The sequence below is a fragment of the Rattus norvegicus genome, chromosome 13 (assembly GCF_036323735.1).
Source record: "Rattus norvegicus strain BN/NHsdMcwi chromosome 13, GRCr8, whole genome shotgun sequence".
In the NCBI taxonomy this organism is placed as follows: domain Eukaryota; kingdom Metazoa; phylum Chordata; class Mammalia; order Rodentia; family Muridae; genus Rattus; species Rattus norvegicus.
The window spans coordinates 68,515,441-68,534,989 of record NC_086031.1 but is presented as its reverse complement, the minus strand read 5'-3'; the positions used below and the strand labels follow the sequence as shown (position 1 = coordinate 68,534,989).

Below are 19,549 nucleotides of genomic sequence, written 5' to 3'. Positions count from 1 at the left end.
CCCCCAGAAGCAGCTCTTTCCAGACTTTGAATCACCCATAGACCCATCCTTGAGAAGAAAGAAGAGACCCATGTAAATGTGAAGTCTGTTCTAACCTACACACCTCCCTTCTCCCTAGAAAACAAGAACCTCTTTACATTCCATTCCAAGGTGTATTCTATGCTGTTCCACTAACCTGCCACCTCCCACTTCCTTCAGGAAAAGACACTCAGGGCTGAAAAAAAAAAAAAAAGAAACACCATAGGCAGATTTGTTTATTAGTCAAAATCAAAAGAAAACCCCAATTCTGATGGGAATAAAATACTAAATACTACTGGTAACTAGATGCCAATCTTCTGGGTCGATTCTGGGGCAAACCAGGTGGAAATGGGCCCACCTGTGGACATCTAATGCTAGTGGGTAAAAGGTCTAGCCTTAGTGACTAGGAACAGATTCCTATGTAAAAGCTGGATTTGGAAGGTTGGGAGTGTGGGCCTCTCAGCACAAGAACTAAACAAACCCATATGTTCACAGAAGACAAGGAAGCTGTTCTCTGCTAGTCCAAGGCAGAAAATGAAACAAGGGGCTTTGGATGTAGCTGGTAGCTCATTTGATGTTTTGCTTACCCAGCATGCATAAAGCCCTAGGTTCCATCCCTAGCACCACACACACACACACACACACACACACACACACACACCCCACACACACACACTCACTCACACACACATACACACACACTCACACACTCACTCACACACATATACACACACACTCACACACACATATACACACACATACACACACTCACACACACATACACACTCACACACACACTCACTCTCACACACACATATACACACATATACACACACACTCACTCACACACACATATACACACACACTCACTCACACACACACACTCACACACATATACACACACTCACACACACACTCACACACACACTCACACACACACTCACACACACACTCACACACACACTCTCACACACACACTCTCACACACACACTCTCACACACACACTCTCACACACACACACTCACACACACATATACACACACACTCACACACACACTCTCACACACTCTCACACACACACACACTCACACACACACTCACACACACACTCTCACACACACACTCACACATACACTCTCACACACACACTCTCACACACACACTCACACACACTCTCACACACACACACTCACACACACACACACACACACACACACACACACACACACACACACATCAGCAGTGATGCATACCTTTAATTCCAGAATCGAGGAGGTAGAGGCAGGAGGGTGGAATGTTCAGAGTCATCTTTGAAAACACAGCAAGATCAAAGAGGGGGAAACTGAGAAACAAACAAAGCAGGCTTCTGTGAGCACCTGGAGCTTCACCAAATTCATGCTTAGGCAGTGCACAAACCCTACCAAGATATTGATGTGAAAGCCCCTCAGACAGAGGAGACTCTCGCTCCAATCCTGAGGACACCCGCCACCCCACGAACACACGGGACTTAGTCTTGATGTAAAAACAAGAGGTTTACTCAGGATACCAGTGCACTGGGGCTCCACATGGTGCTCACTCAGGAGGGATATGAAGAGCCCGGAATGGCAGGAACACACAGTCTATATAGTTCCCACAAGGTCACACAACCTCATTAGCTCAGCTATTTTGGTGCCAAGGATACCTGACTAGGCAGATGTTTCTCGTCCTGGAGTTCCTGGGACAAGGCCGCAACCATATCAACGCAGCTATTCCAGTACCAAGGATGTCCGTCTGACTTGACAAATGTTTTTTTGTCCTGGGGTTCCCAGGACAAGGCCACAGCTATCTCATCTGTTCTTGTGTCTGGGTAGCTTCTTGAGTGGGTGGGAATGTGCGTTCCGTACTTTCTGGTCTAACGTCTAGGAGATAAGCAGAAGCTAACTTAAAATTATTCATTTTTAAGAAATGGCTGCACTAATGTCAAGCAGGGATCCTTCAGATGAAAATCCTGGCACCGGATTGGCCAGGTTTAGGGGATGCTTGCAGAAACAGAGGCGGCTCCCAGAGGACAGTGCATCCTCAGCTGCGATGGGTCCCAACTGACTACATAGCTCTGACCCCTGAGTTTGCTGGGGCTGCTGAATAAGGGACAAAAGACCGAGAGACAACAGGAAGCTACTGTTAGTTCCAGAGGCAAGAGTTAAGAGAGCAAGGTACGTTTCTGAAAGGCCACAGAAATATCACCCGGGTTGTTTGCGTGCTGGCCCGTGTGTTCTCGACGTATATCCAGATCTTCTCCTTTAATAAGGATGCCAGTTATATCAGATCGGGGCCCCCACCCTACCCCAATAGGACCTCAATTTAGAAGATCACATCTCTAACAAACTCTTTCTTCCCAAAAAGATTGATTATCCTCTATGTTACTGGAGACTTCCTTCTATGACCACACAATCGTATAATTATTATTATATATGTTGTCCACCCCATAACAGAGCTGATCCACAAGGAGGGTCAGCTGGCATTCACTCATGGTGGAAAGGACACGCCTCGGCCATGAAGTAGAGCAATCCCCACAAAGAAAGCCTCTGACCCTCAGGCTTAAACCCAGCCTCTTCCGCTGTCATGGAGAGGGGGCACCCTTCACACAGTGCAGTTGTTACGACGATCAGACTGGACAGAAATCCATGGGAGCTCCTTGAAAACTGTGGTTTGCTGCACAAGATTCTAAGTTTAAAATCAACTTGGTTCAGAGTAATAATTTTCATTTATCCAGCATCATGATAACTGTCTTAGTCAGGGTTTCTATTCCTGCACAAAACATCAGGACCAAGAAGCAAGTTGGGGAGCAAAGGGTTTACTCAGCTTACACTTCCACATTGCTGTTCATCACCAAAGGAAGTCAGGACTGGAACTCACACAGGGCAGGAAGCAGGAGCTGATGCAGAGGCCATGGAGGATGTTACTTACTGGCTTGCTTCCCCTGGCTTGCTCAGCTTGCTTTCTTATAGAACCCACGACCACCAGCCCAGGGACGGCACCACCCATAGGGGCCCTCCTTTCTTGTTCACCAATTGAGAAAACGCCTTACAGCTGGATCTCATGGAGGCATTTCCTCCAGGGAGGCTCCTTTTTCTCCAGCTTGTATCAATTTGACACACAAACCCAGCCAGTACGATAACCCTACATATTGTGGCAGGGAAGGGCCTCACCTGGTCAGTCATGTTTTTTCCCTTGTTGGTAGTATAAAAGGAAGAGCTGTAAAATGGAGACCCTGTCAGAGAAATTGCAGGGGTAATTGGCTAAAGGGCCTCTGTGTGAGTCTTTTCCCTATCCTGTATATGAGGAATATGAAGAAGAATGCATCTATGCAAAGACAACTACACCTATGTAAAATAAAGTTGTAAGAGTGTGGGATCTAGAAGCATCTTGAAACTGATGCTTGCTGGTCTGAGGACAAAGGTCAGTAAGACTAACTGAGAGAAAAGCTAGAAATAACCTGGCTCGTAATCACTTCTTCCTCCGGAGCAGCCAGCTCAGAGTGTATGTTTTCTCTTGAAGTCTTGTTAAGTTAGTAAATGTTGGCTTTCAAAGAAATTATCCGCAGGTGATGATGGCACACGCCTTTAGTCCCAGCACTCAGATTACAGAGGCAGGAGGATCTGTGAGTCTGAGGCCAGCCTGGTCTACAGAGTGAGTTCCAGGACAGCCAGGAGTACATAGAGAAACCCTGGCTTGAAACACAAACGATAAGAAAAGAGAACGAACAACAACAAAAATTTCTCAAGCCAGTGAAAATTTTATAGCCCAAATCATCCAAGATTCGTTAGCTCATAGATTTGTGTGAACAAATGAAATATTTCCTATAGAGCGTTTAGCTTTGTGAAATGTTAAAATTGTTAATGATACACTTTACTGTGAACTTTCCATTGTTTCGTTATCAGTAAATATCAGACTCTTCTAAAGACATGCATCAGAATACTTGGCCAGAACATACTGTTTTCAAACAAATACTATAGTAGTTTCAGTTCTAATATTTATGAAGAAAAGTGATATATTTGCTCACTAGATGGTTAATAGCTAACATATCATTAGCCAATAAACTTTCCCCCAGAGGTACCCGTATGGACTCCCCAGTGCAAACACTTCCTGTGTGATCTAGGTGGAGACGATGTCTCTGAGAAGAATGTTTTAATTTTGACACTCGTAAGTGAATTAGCGAATTCAGAGGGAATGCACTTTGACAAAGAGAAAAATGGAAGACCTTCCCAAAATTGCCTAGATGATGCCAGAACTCTATCTAGGCTGTCAGGGTTAGATGGGGCACATGAGCCCAGGCAATGCCAGAACTCTAGGCTGTCAGGGTTGGAAGGGGCACATGAGCCCAGGCAAGCATTCCCTTTTAACTACTTTTACATACATATCTTTTACATACATATCTTTTACACACATATCTTTTACACACATATCTTTTACATAAATATCTTTTACACACATATCTTTTACACACATATCTTTTACACACATATCTTTTACACACATATCTTTTACACACATATCTTTTACACACATATCTTTTACATACATATCTTTTACATACATATCTTTTACACACATATCTTTTACACACATATCTTTTACACACATATCTTTTACACACATATCTTTTACACACATATCTTTTACATACATATCTTTTACATACATATCTTTTACATACATATCTTTTAACTACTTTCTCTAGAGTCAGCTTCCCTTATGATCCACATGGGAAGAAACCTCCTTCCCATAGGCTGTTTGGGCTGCCTGGAATTCACGTGGATCCTGCACCCACATCTTACCACATCTTCAGAGTTGTTGCCAGGGACCAGATGGCCTGGCATGAGATCTGAGACTCGGTACCCAAAGCTGATTGCAAACATTAGCCCCTTATCCCTGAGGGGTCACTGAGGGTGAGGAGCTGGGAGGCTTCCTCACCCATGCACTGGTCAGCAACTATCGAGGAAGTCAGGTGACAAGGACCCAGAGGGACTCATCACACAGGTGGGTGCCAAGGCTATATGGGACCTACCTATTGGGCAGTGCTATCTATGCCAGAGAGAAATTTGGGAACTGTTGAAAAACTTTGGCCCTATTCTGCCAATGTGATCTCTTGCCCTGCAACCTCTCTCAACAATCCTTACCACCAGAAGTCTCCTACACTTCCTTACTGCCCTCCCCCTTACCAGATGCCCATCTATTCAACTCTAATTTCAAAGCAAATGTCAACTGCTTTGTAAGGATTACCCTGATTCCTCCCATTGGAACCAATCACATGTGTATGTTCCAACTATACCACCACCATAAAACCAAAATCAAGACTTTTCAAATTTATTGTGCACCTGAGTCAACTAGAGAAATTGGTCAAATGCAGGTTTGGACTCAGCTGGTCTGTGATTCTACCTATCCCTCTTCCCCTGGGGTAGGGTCCCTGCCCCCCAGTTCGTTTTAATTGGTAAATAAAGTTGCCGGCAGCCAATGGTTGGGCAGGGAGACAGGTGGGACGTTTAGGATTCCCAGGCAAGGAATGGTGGACGGAGAGGAGGAGACAGAACAGCCAGGATAAGAAATGTGTAAGGACCAGGCCCGAGCAAACCAATCACGTAAGAGGCAGGGAAGAGCAGCCCTAGGTGGCCCCTGATTGGGTCTAGGGCAGCAAAGATGAGTTATAGATTTTAGTAATAATAACACGGGAATATTGGAGGGGAAGTGTTAGCTAAGCGTACCTTTAGAAGTGACCCAGCCATTGAGCTGTGTGTGTGTGTGTGTGTGTGTGTGTGTGTGTGTGTGTGTGTGTGTGTTTCATTTGAGAACCCAGAACACTGGGGTGGCTATGGAGGAATGTGTGCCACCAGTGGCTGCCTTCACCGCCACCGCCAGATCGATTTGATTAATTGGCGACTGTAACAGTAGGAATAACTGAAATAGTCCCACACTGCCTTGGAACATAGATAAGTGGACGGCCCCATGGAAGAACTACAGCAGATGAAGTTGACAGCTTGACAAATTCTCTTCTGCAAAAAGAGCTCACTTCTGGGGAACAGAATTTTTCTCCTGAATAAAGCATTTGTGCTTAGGCAGCGCTAGGGGAAGTCAGGCAGATTCTTATTTTTAAAGTCTCTGTGTTTCAGGACTGCTGTCAGCAAGCCTCCCCTCCTCAGTTACATCCGCATGTCTCTGCTTTGTCTTTAGAACGTCATCATGTGGCGTTTTATGACACCTGGTAATTTACTTGCTTATCATTCATGACCTCCGGGCTTAGATTGGATTCTAAAGAGCCCAAGAGGATAAACTCGTGCTAAGATCTCCCAGTAAATAAATGGGATGAAACTGTGAGACAAAAGCAATGATGTTGACATCTACAGTTTGCACAGAGAAATGTCCTGTCCAGCTCGGGGGGGGGGGGGAGGGGGAAGCAGGTCTTAAGCCGAGCCTTAAAGGACAGATGAGGAAGCAGAGCTTCCCAGATGCAGAATGAGTCCGGGACAGAAATAAACGAACCAACCTAGAGCTTCAGACCCTCATGGAAAGCAAGTGGAAATGAGAGCGGCCAAGTCAGCAGGTGACGGTTATTCAAGTGTGGATCTTACCTGTGCAGCCCCAGGTAAATTCAAAAGGTCACTGAAGAGTTCATATCAGGCGCCGGCGCTGGCGTGATTAGCTTTCCTTCCTCAAAGCTCACCTGGCTGTGGTAGAAGTAGCAATAAAGGGAGATTTGAATTGAGAGATGTTTTAATAAATACAGAGTTGTTGATGCCCAAACAAAGGACGTAAGCAAGGATAAAGTAGAGGAACTAACTAGGAAGTTATTTGGAAAAGAAAGTGTGTTGATTAATAGGCCGTGAGGAGCTGGGCAAGATGGCGCCTGCCACTAAACCCAGTACATAGGTGTCTGAGACAAGTACATGTAAGCCTGGGTTGAGCAGCAAGACTGAAATTTAAGAAGAAAACATTTATAAAAAAAAATAACTAGCAAGCTGCCCAACACATTCCTCAAGTCAATATTGGCTAAATTTATCCTGTTTAAGCAATGGAAGGCATTGAATTTCTTGGGCTGGGAATATAGCCCAGTGGTAGAGCACTTGTTTACATGTGGTAAGCAGTTAGGGTGGGTAGGAGGAAAATTCTATTTATCATGATTCTTCTTTCCCCATTATATATGGATGAATGAGACAGAGAGAGAGAGAGAGAGAGAGAGAGAGAGAGAGAGAGAGAGAGAGAGCACCTATTGAGAGCCTATTATAAGTGACATCGTAACAGCTGATGCCTTAGGACAAAACTAATTTTGATATTTTGAAGAACTCTCTCTTGCTGTACAGTAGTTTTATCAGATATTAACTATTGCTTACATGTATAGTATTACCTAGTTTTCTAATTAAAAAATATTGAGTATATATATAATATTTCTAGAAAATACCTAAATTACACAATGTGACCCAATCCATGGCCTCACATACACCGCTAACTCTAACAGCAGAGAAATATTTATATTTTCTTTTTTTTTTTTTTTGGTTCTTTTTTTCGGAGCTGGGGACCGAACCCAGGGCCTTGCGCTTCCTAGGTAAGTGCTCTACCGCTGAGCTAAATCCCCAGCCGAAATATTATATTTTCAATGTCTTCTGTGTCCCTTCCAAATCTCTCCTCCTTCCCCTGTTGGGGGTGACCATGTTCTTGAGTCTTTATTCCAAATGTTTCTCACGTTATTTATCTTTGTGTGGCTTTTGAACTTTACAAACGGAATCACACAAGATACAAAAGGAAAAACAAAAGTCCTCTAGAAGGAAATGCATTCTATTCTTTGAAGATGTTATGATTATATTAAACCATTGAAAATTAGAACAGAGGCAATCCAACAAGAGAATCAACATGAAAATCAATTCAAAATTATAGTTTTTCATATCAACAATGATTACCAAATAAAATAGATCTGTCTCCATCATCTCTGTCTGTCTCTCTGTATCTGTCTCTCTGTCTCTCTGTCTCTCTCTCTCTCTGTGTCTTTCTCTCTCTCTCTGCAGGGTTTCTATGTAGTTCTGGTTGTTCTGGAACTTGCTCTGTAGACCATGCTGGCCTAAAACTCAGAGATCCTCCTGCCTCTGCCTCCTGAGTATTAGGATTAAAGGTGTGCACCACCACTGTCTGGCTAAAATAAAATATCCTTTACAGCAACAAAACAGATAAACCAAAAGGGAAGTCTACCAGATATTTGTGAAACAGAACTTGAGACATCCCCTGTATTTAGTTGGCTGTCATGAAGGGTAACATGACCACCAAATTCTAAATAAATGTTTACTTTACAAGAGAAGATATTTCACAGCAAATTCACACTAAGTTGCTACCTTAAAGGGTTTCATGCATGTGAGGAAGCATTGTGTCCACTGAGCAACAGCCCCAGGCCTCAATAAGGAATCTCCAGGAGCATAGACTGTAATGTACACGTTCTCTGAGTTCTTTACATTCTATGGGTTTAGGGATGTCACGGTCAGAAGTTTGTATCCCTTAAAATTCATGTGTTGCAAGGTGAGCCTGTCAACTACCTGTCCCAGAAGAGACAGATGGTGGGACTCACGAGGTCCCACCCCTCCCTGAAAATTTATGAGGGGTTACAGGTGGCTGGTGAGGAAGAGACCTTTTCTTCTGTATTATAGCCACTGTCTGGTGCCCATGCTTCTGTGGAGAAATTCTCGTGTGCTTATAAACAACCCCAATGTTACTCATTAGATCACATACACAAAAACACGTGAAAGGAGAGATGAGACTTGCTGGGAAGAGGGAGATTAACTCAAGTGCGAGGAGGCCAGAAGAAATTAACATGATTGAAATCTTATGTGCCTGTTATAATGTCTCTGCTATAATGAAACCTGCTACTATTTATAATTAATCTGTGCTAATAAGACATTTTTTTTAAAAATTCCATGTGTTAATACAAGATGATAGTATTAGGAAGTGAGGTGATTTGAAGATGGTATGATTATATTGTATCATTGAAAATTAGAACAATGGCAATCCAACAAGAGAATTGACATGAAGATCAATACAGCATATCATCAATATCAATAATCATAACAGAAATGATTACCAAAGAAAGTACACACTTTCTTCTCTCTCTCTCTCTCTCTCTCTCTCTCTCTCTCTCTCTCTCTCTCTCTCTCTCAATAGCGTTTCTCTATCTAGCTCTGGCTGTCCTGGAACTCACTCTGTAAACCATGCTGGCCTCCAGGGAAGTAATCAGGTCATAAGAGCAAAACCTTTATAAGTGGTATAGGTACCCCCATTAAAGAGGCCCCAGAGAGCAGGCTTGCTGCTTAGAAGATGTGCGAGCACCGGGAGAAAGTGCTGTTTGTGGGAAAGTGCAGCTCCCCAGATACTGAATCTTCTAGCATCTTCATCTTGAACAGCCAACTCTAGAATTAAATATTTTCTGTTTATGAGCCACACGGTCTAGTAATTGGTACTATTCATGGTATTTTACCTCAGTGGACCAAGACAGGAAGAAAGTGAGGACCAAGAACAGATGGGCAGAAAGACAGGGGCCCAAGGATGTGAGGACAGCTGATAGCCACGCATTGTGCTGGAGACACACTGATTTCATTGTTTGCCAATGGGGAGCTGGTTATCAATGAACCATAGCAGAAGACCAGAACGGAAACCACGACACCCACCCCACCCTAAGTTTGGGTTTCCTCCAGAGCCATTTCCCTTCTGCAGGTGGGTGCAGTGGGATGGGTAGGAGTTATAAGCAAGCTTTAGGAGGCTCCCGCCATGCTCTAGAAGCCCTGGATGAATGACCATTTGCTTTTGTTTCTGCCTTTGATCACATCTCCCTTGGGATCCATGGGAGGGTTTGAGGGTCATCTGTTTCCTGGCCTGTCCTTATTCCTCTATGGACTTTATCATGCAGTGCTTCTCTCTAGGGCTCTGATATGCAACTCTCCTGTCCAATATCCACCAAGCCGTCCTTGGAGCAAAGGAAGATGGGCAAGGTTACAGCAAATGTACTACATCGGCTTTCTGAAGATACTGAGTTCTTGCGTCTTAGTAGCCCAAGAGTTGAACAGCATTCACTGGCAGTTGGTACTCATCACCAAGAAGCATCACCTGAGAAACTTCATGTACCGCAAACAGTGGCAGCATCTCACTCTCTACGTGTCCTTCTTTCTGAGTGGGTGTGCAGATGTGGTCAGCCAGAACCTGCTGCCCAAGAGGTGTGCCGTTCTGGAGCAAGGCGCCCAAGCATTGAGCATGTATCTGTTTTTGCCCCTGATGGTGTCTCATATGCAGGATACAGAAGGAGTGGAACTGCAGACTCACATGCTGCTCATCCAGGCCATGTTCCTGCTGACCCTCGTGGGGACTGTAGAGCTATGGGCTCCCAATGTGCTGCTGATCTGGGTGCTGAAGGCCTTTCTGTACATTGTCACCGGCTCCTGGCTGATACAGATAGGCTTCATGCTGTACAAACCAATCTCTGGCTACAAATGGATGGACGATGACAAGAACGATGTAGCATTTGCCACCACTTTCTTCTGCTGGCACGTGGCCTCTGGTGCCTTCCTGGTGATCTTGGCCTACGGTTTCTCCTTTTTGTGGCATCATTACCTAGGTGCTGATGTCTGAACCTGGACATGCCCAAGTGGTTTCTGATTGCCTGAACACTCCAAAGACATATGGGTGCCAAGCCCTAAGAGGGGAGCTGTCAGGAGGATCAGACATCTTTCAGAGGTGCCCCATCTTGAGAGAGCAGACTGTGAGGGGATGGGCTTATCTTCTCTCCCCTCTGGCTTCTTTTCATCTAATTTACTGAAGGGTGCAGAAGAAAGATGCGTGAAATGAGATTACACAGCTATGACCTTCCTTCTCTCTCTCTCTTTTTTTTTTCTTCTTTTTTGGAGCTGGGGACCGAACCCAGGGCCTTGCTCTCGCTAGGCAAGTGCTCTACCGCTGAGCTAAATCCCCAACCCCGACCTTCCTTCTCTTAGTACGCCCCCGACCCCGCAAGCCTTTCCAATCCCCACCTCCAACCATAGCACCTGCTTGACTTGTACCTCTTTGCACCCTTCCCCCCTGGACCCTTCACCACCAACATGAGGACATAACGAATTTAGTAAATCCTGCCTTTGGAACTTTTGATAACCATCCTTTACGTTATTGTATAGAATATTAGCCAGAAACCACATTTAGCACGTCAGAATCCAGCCATCATAATAACCATTCCCTCGTCCTTTCTTGTCCTTGACTTCCGTGATGCTTATTCCAAATCCAGACCGTTTTCTTGGCTATGTGAAATTCAGGACTGTTTCTGGTTTGTTCCTCAGATCACTTTGTGATTTGTCTGAGTGAAAATCAGACCCTTGTGAACAGTGCCTTCCTCTACAGGGTCTAGTAGAATGCAGAGTCCCTACACGTGGCAGAAAGTCACAGTCTCCCCAAGTATGGTCGTGTTTTCCTCCTCAGCCTCTCAGCCCATTGTCTGGACTGATCTCAGTAAGTTTCTAAATACTAGACTTGACCAGACCCAGCCCTCTCTGTTTCCCATGGATAATAAAGTCTAACGGCTTGCTTTTTCTGTCTCACAATGATTCTGTCGGGAAATGTTACTCAAAGGGCCAACATCACTAAGTGCTACCTGTATTCCATAATGCTATAGCGCTACCTATATTCCATAATGCTATAGCGGGGTGCCCAGGGAGTGAAATTCCAGTTGAGCTAAAGCACCAGAGAGCCTTGGTAGGAAGAACATTCCTCACTCCAGATGGAGAGTAAATTATCCAGTTAGACAAAGTAGGCTTGGAGTAAGGCTTTCAAAGGGTCATTCTGTTGATTATTGATTGATTGATTGATTGATTGATTGATTTAGTTTCTAGGGGAACTAGATATTTCCTCTGCTTCTGATCCATCTTGCTAACTTTCTTGTTTAGAAGGCAAGGTGCGTCAGGAGTAAATTATCTGGTGGTCAGGAACCCTCACTCCTCTGGTTTTGGGGTGGGTGGGAGGAGCTTGTGAGAAGTCTGAGCCCTGGCTAAGAGGAAAGTGATTTCCAGAACCACTTTGTGCCTGCAACCACATCGTTGCATGTGCTCAGATCTCTAGCTCGTGGCCAACAATCCACAGTGGCTTGTCCTGCATCAGTAGGATCATTAAGCCAAAATGTTCCTCTCGAATGGAGGAGAGGGGCCTTGATACGGAAGGAAGGGCTGCCTCTGGCTCCCTTACACTCATTTCCATGCTTCTAACTAGTGCTGGGTCCACTGGGGCACTAGAATACCCCACGAGGGTTCTGCCTTTTCCTAATCATCACAATCCCAGCCCCCGTTTCTCCTCCACACCATGGATGTCTTTTCAGGTTTTGATTCAGTCTCTGAGGGTTTTTTTGGGGGTGTCTTGAGATTGGGAACCCATGGTTCAGAACCCACTTTTCTTCCACACATTTTCCTGTTGGTGTAGCACAGCTCTTACTTCTGCCCCACTCCAATATCACTCTTTTTTTTGTTTTGTTTTTTTGTTGTTGTTTTTTTTTTCTTTTTTTCGGAGCTGGGGACCGAACCCAGGGCCTTGTGCTTGCTAGGCAAGCGCTCTACCGCTGAGCTAAATCCCCAACCCCACTCTTTTTTTATGAAGAACATATTTTGGAGTGGGACATGGTGGTACATCCTTGTAGTTCCAACACTTGGGAGGCAGAAGCAAAATGATTCCATAGTTGAGGGCAGCCTGGACCACACAGCAAGGTGGTCCACACCTGTAATCCTCGCACTTGGGAAAGTGAGCTCAAGAGAATCAGGAGATCAAGGGCAACCCAGGCTACATGAGACCCAGGCCCAAAGCAGCAACAACACAAACAACGTGAACTGTACAGTGAGCTATTTAAAGAGGGAGGGAACTGCTGACAGTGTAGCTCAGTGGTAGAGGACTTGCCCAGCATATGCAAGGCCTCAAACTCTAGCACTATACAAAAAAATCACATACAACACCACACACACACACACACACACACCCTCTAATATCTCATGAACTGAACTCCGTGCTTACTCATGTCTCAGAGCTGTTCTAAGATGATATCTTTAATTAAACAGGGAGACACCAAAACCAGCTCGTGCTAAGGCTTGTCCAGCATTGGGCACTTTGAAGTTCAGATACAGATGACCCCATTTCTTGTAGCAGATTACTGATTGTGTATCTCTTATCACATAACTTCTAAGTAAGGTCATAAATGTCAGAGCCACAAAGAATTCTAGCTGCAATCTGATAGAGTAGTGAGATAAATAGGTAGGCTTGCTATTTAAATAACAGGGATCTTTCTTTCTTTCTTGTTTTTTTTTTTTAAGATTTATTTATTTAATATATATGACCACACTGTCCTTTATACACCAGAAGAGGGCATCGGATCTCATTACAGATGGTTGTGAGCCACCATGTGGTTGCTGGGAAATGAACTCTTAACCACCGAGCCATCTCTCCAGCCCTCTTTCTTTCTTTTAAATTTTATTTTTTATTATTTTTAATTTTGTCTAAGTGTGTGTGTGTGTGTGTGTGTGTGTGTGTGTGTGTGTGTGTGTGTGTGTGTGTGTCTACATGTGAGTGCAGGAGCCTGAGGAGACCAGAGGCATCAGAGCCCCTGGAGTTGTGAGCTATCTGATGTAGGTGCTGGGGACTGAACTTGAGTCATTTGGAAGAACACTAAGTGCTCTTAACCATTGAGCCATCTCTCCAATACTGACAAGGCTCTTTCTGCACTCATCTCTTCATGGTCGCTAAGAGCACTGGAGAATCCTAATCAAGGTTGAAGGCAAAACTAAATTACAGGTTTCGAGAGAACGGCGTAGTGTTTTTCATCTTCCACAAGAGGGCGCCATCTTCACGGGAGCTGGAAAGACACACGCTCCCTTGTTGGTATTGAATACCTTGTTGGTATTGATTTTTAAAAAGGGAAGAGACGGGAGGAAGCTAGGACAAACATGTTAGCAAATGTGAAAACATCCAGAAACGTGGCGTTGATCTGTTTCATGACAGATGTGTGAACACAAAATAAGCACAGAATCCAACTAATGTACTCTTAGAGGGGTGCGTGTGTGCGTGCGCACGCCTGCGCGTGCGTGCCTATGGGCATGCGTGTGCGTGTAACCCCTTGGTCCTTTAGTCTCTGATAATCCGTTATAACTTGTGTGAAAAATAACTGAGTTTTTTAGGGAAAAGAAAATCTATCATGCTAGGGATGCCAGAGGGAATCGTTCATTTCCTCTTTTAGCCCAAGACTGCTTTCTTTGGCGTTTCTGTGTTTTCCATTCTCTCTCTGGAGGTACCTCCCACTTGCTGTGTAGCTGTTTGCTGAACTTCCCTGCCTGACTCCGAAAGCTGTGGTTTCTCCGCTCCTCTTCTCCATCCCCCTCCTCCAGGCAGTCGCTTAGATTTCTCACTTGCCTGAACTGCGACTTTTTTTCAAACATTAACAAAAGTGTCTCTGATTTTCCTTCTGTGTCTGTTGTTAAATTCTTTTACTAATGAGACTAAGAACCCTGAGAGGGGAATCCCAGTTTCCTTGGTAACCTGTGGTATTCAGTGGAATCCCCCAAAATTTCTAGAAACAGTAATTTATATTTTCAATTTTTTTTTTAAAAAGTCGTATATGTCTTCCTGTGTCCCCGGGGATATGTGGAAGCCAGATGTCCCTCCTCTGGAGTATAGACAGGATCTTACTACGTAGCCTTAGCTATCCTGGAGCTGTAGACCAGGCTGGTCTCCAAGTCCCAACAACGCCACATCTCTTAGGTGTGATAATGAACTATTCTGTTCTCAGGAGTTTGGGAGACATTCTTGGTTAAGTCGTTGATGTATAAAGAAAGGCCTTACAGTCTTTCATCTTAAATCCTTATCAGAACAGAAAATCCTTATCAGTGTTAGAAAAAAATAATTTTAAAGGACAGAGAAACAAAGAATTGATGATGAAAACTAAGTGCCTGATGAACTTTCAGAGATGGGGATTCAAGATATCAGAAACTTGATGCTTTAAGTCAGAGGTTCTTGACCCGTGGGTCACAACTCCTTTGGGAAGTCGGATGACCCTTTCATAAGGGTCGCATATCAGATATCCTGCATATAGGATGTTTGTGTTATGATTCATAACAGTAGCAAATTTACAGTTATAGACTAGCAACAAAAATTGGTTTTATGGCCGGGGGTCACCACAACGTGAGGAACTGTACTGTAAGGGCCACAGCATTAGGAAGGCTGACAGCCACTGCTCTATGTGGACTGCATAGGCGGGAGGAAGGTTTTATGAAGGGTGCAGGCCAAGTTCAGTCCTGTGACTACTCGGGTGACTGGAGGAGACCTTAGACAGACGTGGGAAGACCTTTCCAATGCGTACGTGAGTATAGGATGGGTCTGGTTTGTTCAGGGGGATCCCTCCCAGCGATGGAGGAAGAGAGGCTTACCGTCACATTCAGGTCTGCACCAGAGAGGAGGCGGATGGAATGGAATCCGGATGGAACCCTGCGGCCACCTCACTGTGTGCTCACATTCTGTTCCTAACCAATCCGTGTCAGGAGGAGCATGGCAACATGAGCAACGCGGGTGAGTGTCTGATAACGTTCGAATCCAAGCTCGATACAGCAATGCATACAGCTAACGGCCCGCCCTCCTCCTTAACAGCGGCAGAGAGGCCGCTCAGTGACAGCTCCTGTGACTTTGATGTCATTCCTGGAGATAGAAGACATATTTAATTGGGTTTCTGTTTCTGTTATTCAAAGACAAACATTGCCTAGTATCAATCATGAGGGAAAATGTCAGAGGCCATTGCTCAGTGTGCTTTATTTGTTTGTTTTTTTAAAGATAAGGTTTTTCTACATAGCCCTAGCTGTCCTGAAACTCACTCTGTAGCTCAGGCTGGTCTCAGACTTAGATCCTCCTCTAAGATGCCTGCCTCTGCCTTTGTCTCCAGAGTGCTGGGATTAAAGGCATGTACCACCATGCCTGGCTATTTTGTTTTCAAATTGTGCTATTTATTTATTTACATATGTATGTGTGTATATGTATGTATGTATGAATGTATGTATGTATGTATGTATGTATGTATGTATAGAATCTTGTATGGTCTTGGCTGAGCTCAAACTTGGTATACAGATGAGGGTAGCCTTGAACTTCTGCTTCTCCTGCCTCCATTCCCTAGGAGTTGAGATTACAAGCATACACCATCATGCCTGATTTATGCAGAGCTGGGGAATTGAACCCAGGACTTCATGAGTATCAGGCAAGGCTGTCCCAGCTGAGCTATGTCGTAGGCTCTCCCTTTCCTTATGTTTTCAAAATTGCACTCAGTGACATTAATTTTCCTCATCAGATGCCTAATTATTCTGAGACCAGGGCATAGTCTGGGTTACTTAGATTATGCTTTGGCTCTCTGTCGTTATAAACCTCGGGTGTGACAGAAAACAGTTGGGCCATTGATGAAACGATCAGTTTGATATTCATGAAACCTTGATGTCTAAAGGGCATAGATGAGTCCTGGCATGATGGCTCAAACCCATAATCTGAGTACATGAGAAGCTGAGGCAGGAGAATTATTGTGAGTTTTATTTTTATTGTTGTTGTTATTATTATCATCATCATTATCATTATCATTATTATTGGGTTTGTTTGTTTTTGAACCAGGGTTTCTCTGTGTAGCCTTGGCTGTCCTGCAATTCACTTTGTAGACAAGACTGGCCTTGAATTCAGAGATTTGCCTGCCTCTGCCCCCTAACTGCTGGGATTAAAGGCGTGAATCACTACTAGCTGGCTGATTATTATTATTTAGGCTACATAGTAAATTCTAGGCCAGATCAAAAAGCTTGCTTCAAAAGTCAATCAATCAATCAATCAATCAATCATAGCTTAGACGGTGAACTGGAATAGCCTTAAAGGGATCATATCACCTAGCCTCATGCTAGACCTGTAGTATGACACTTAACATGTATTTTGTTATTTTACAATTTTCATTTGTTCTGTGTGTGACACACGTGTTGGTCAGAGACAATGAGCAGGAGTGAGTTCTCTCCTTCCACTGACTCAGGTGATCAGGCTTGGTGTCGAGGGCCTTAACGGCCACTGAGTCATCTCACCAGCCCATATTTAGCAGTCATATCCTGTGATTCATTTGAGCAGAACAATCATCACAATTGAGCTGAGGAACAAATGACTCACAAGCCCAAGTCAGTATCCAAGAAAGCTGAAACGCTGGGCTCAGACCGGCCAAGTCTACTGGAATACACATAAATTCCTTCCCTTGTTTTCTGCAAGGCAACAGATTTAGGACGGTGGAGGTAACAGTGAGACCTTGCTCCCCCACCAGGACAACCCTGACTCAGGATACACTAATGTTACATGCTTGCAACACAGGTAGCCGTTCTCCCCCGCACCACCCGGGGAAGCATTTGTGGAGCAACTCTAGCCAGAGAGCGAGGAAGTGGGTAGAAAGAGGCCAGCAAGGGAGATGGAGTGAAGCAGAAGGCTGGGGGTGTGGAAGGGGTTCTGAAAGGCTAGAGTCCTGTCTGGCCTAAGCGGAATCCTGTTAATAGCATACAGGGCGAATGCCCACAAACAAGATAAAGGCAGTGCACGTTAAAACAAAACAAAAACAAAACCACAAAAAACCCTCTTGGTTTGCATCTCTTCATAAATAGAGCAGGCTGTTGTGTAAGGTGGTGAGTTTCCTACGGCTAGGATTCTATAAGAGAGAGACTGGAAAAGAGGGCCCTGGAGGAGGGACACAGGGGTCAGATCTAAAGGCCACTGTGCTGAGACTTAGCGCGGCACGTCTGCCACCCATCAGCTTCGTTCTCTCCACCAGATACAGCCCCATGATCGGCTGTTTTGTTTTCTTTTCTCCATACGTAGAAATCATCTGTTCTACAAACCTTATCATTCTTTTGGAGGATGAAACATTTGCTGATTTTTTCAACACATTTCTTTCTCTCCCGGTAAGCATTCTTAGCCTGAATCCAAATGTCCCATTTGCATGCCTAAGTGTCTGTTTTGTTCATTTCCTTCTCAAATTGAAAGTGTTTCCTGTCTTTAAATTTCTTTATTACATTTATTTTGTGGGTGGGAAGGACATAGTGCATATGTGGGAGGGGCATAGTGCATATGTGGAGGTCAAAATAAAACTTGTAAGAAGTCAGTTCTCCCCGTCCACTCTATAAGACCCAAGGACCACATTCAGAACATGAGGTTAGTGGATACTGACTTCACCTACTGAGCCACTTGGACTGCCCTGAAATTTGATTTGAGCAAACAAACAGGAACCAGAACCAACTCTCAAGTCTCCAGGAACTTCCCAATCAAATCATAAATGCGAAATCTTCATGTCCTGTCCAGATACCGTGCTTCTGCCATTGTCTTGGGTCTCAGGAACTAATTTAAGACATGATAATTAGTTCACAGTAAATGTTCTAGAAACAGTGGAGTGAAAAGGAGATTTTCCAGCCAGGGGTACAGGAGATAAAAAAAGCTATTTCTAATTAGAAACGGGTTTAGACCATCATTTTCTCCATGAGAAGGTAAATATTGCAATGCATTAGCAAATGCATTAACTGTCAGGGTTCTTAGCATTTACACACAAGCAAGATGGCTCCTCAGACTACACAGGGTATATATCCAAATGAAAAGTAAATCTTGGGATTAAATCATCTTGATGTTCTCGTTCATGGCAAGCAGTTAAAGTGCAAAATACCACTTGAAATTGTAAAGTCAGGGAGCATCTCTTTCCCCGTGGCTGCAGAAGAACTCTGCTATATGCATGAAGGCTTCTTCTGCTCTCTGGACTAGTTGCTTTTCTATTGCTGTGATAAAACACCGTGATGGAGGCAACTTGAGAAAGAAAAGGTTTATTTTGGCTTGTGCTTCCAAAGGGATACAAGTTCATGATGGTGGAGCAGACGCAGCAGAGCAGAGCAGGTGGCAGCATGATGGCTGGGGCGGGAGCTGAAGGCTCACATCTTAAACCACCAACACGGAGGGGTGGGGCTGCACAGAGAGAGACAGAGAAAGACAGAAGAGACAGAAAAGGCAGAGAAAGACAGAGACAGAAAGAGAGGGAGACAGAGACAGAGACAGAGACAGAGACAGAGACAGAGACAGAGACAGAGACAGAGACAGAGGTGGGAGAACCACAAACACAGAACAGACAGGGGTGAGGGAGGGAGGGAGACAGGGAGGCAGGGAGGAAGAGAGATGAGAGTACAAGGGAGAGAGGTGACTCTGAAACCTCAAAGCCTACATCCAATGACTTCCTTCAACAAGGCCACCCCATCTAAACCTACCCAAACAGTGCCACCAACTGGAGATCAAGCATTCAAACACCTGAGTCTGTGCAGGGTATCACCTTTGTTTTTGATATTGTATTTTAATTACATTTCTCCCTTCCCTTTCCCCACTCCATATGCCTCTGCATACCCTCCTTCAAACTCATGGCCTCTTATTTTTACTAATTGTTGGCCTCTTTTTTTTTTTTTTTACTAATTGTCATTGCATATGTGTATTTGT

General features: G+C 44.4%; 3 protein-coding genes across 10 annotated transcripts in view; 2 read left to right on the top strand and 1 right to left on the bottom strand.

The window, feature by feature from the left end:
• Positions 1 to 15,490, bottom strand: part of Glul (glutamate-ammonia ligase) — a 66,055-nt gene extending 50,565 nt beyond the window's left edge. Inside the window, exons 1-2 of the mRNA NM_001393804.1 lie at positions 15,463 to 15,490; positions 6,625 to 6,720 (exon numbers count right to left, since the gene is read on the bottom strand). The gene's annotated coding sequence lies outside the window, so the exon portion shown is untranslated. The remainder of the gene's footprint in view (positions 1 to 6,624; positions 6,721 to 15,462) is intronic.
• Rgsl2h (regulator of G-protein signaling like 2 homolog (mouse)) lies at positions 9,843 to 10,850 on the top strand. Its single transcript, NM_198790.1, is given in 1 exon segment — positions 9,843 to 10,850. A coding segment is annotated over 1 exon segment (783 nt). The 5' UTR covers positions 9,843 to 9,868; the 3' UTR covers positions 10,652 to 10,850.
• Positions 14,684 to 19,549, top strand: part of Rgsl1 (regulator of G-protein signaling like 1) — a 54,749-nt gene continuing 49,883 nt past the window's right edge. For 2 of the 8 annotated variants that reach the window (XM_063272747.1, XM_063272746.1), the window contains exons 1-3: positions 14,684 to 14,797; positions 15,426 to 15,601; positions 17,903 to 17,985. In XM_063272747.1, the coding sequence (XP_063128817.1) occupies positions 15,502 to 15,601; positions 17,903 to 17,985 (183 nt within the window). In that variant the 5' untranslated portion in view covers positions 14,684 to 14,797; positions 15,426 to 15,501. Of the gene's footprint in view, positions 14,798 to 15,349; positions 15,602 to 17,246; positions 17,405 to 17,902; positions 17,986 to 19,549 lie in introns of those variants that run through there. The other 6 variants (XM_063272745.1, XM_063272744.1, XM_039091355.2 and 3 more) reach the window with 5 other exon arrangements.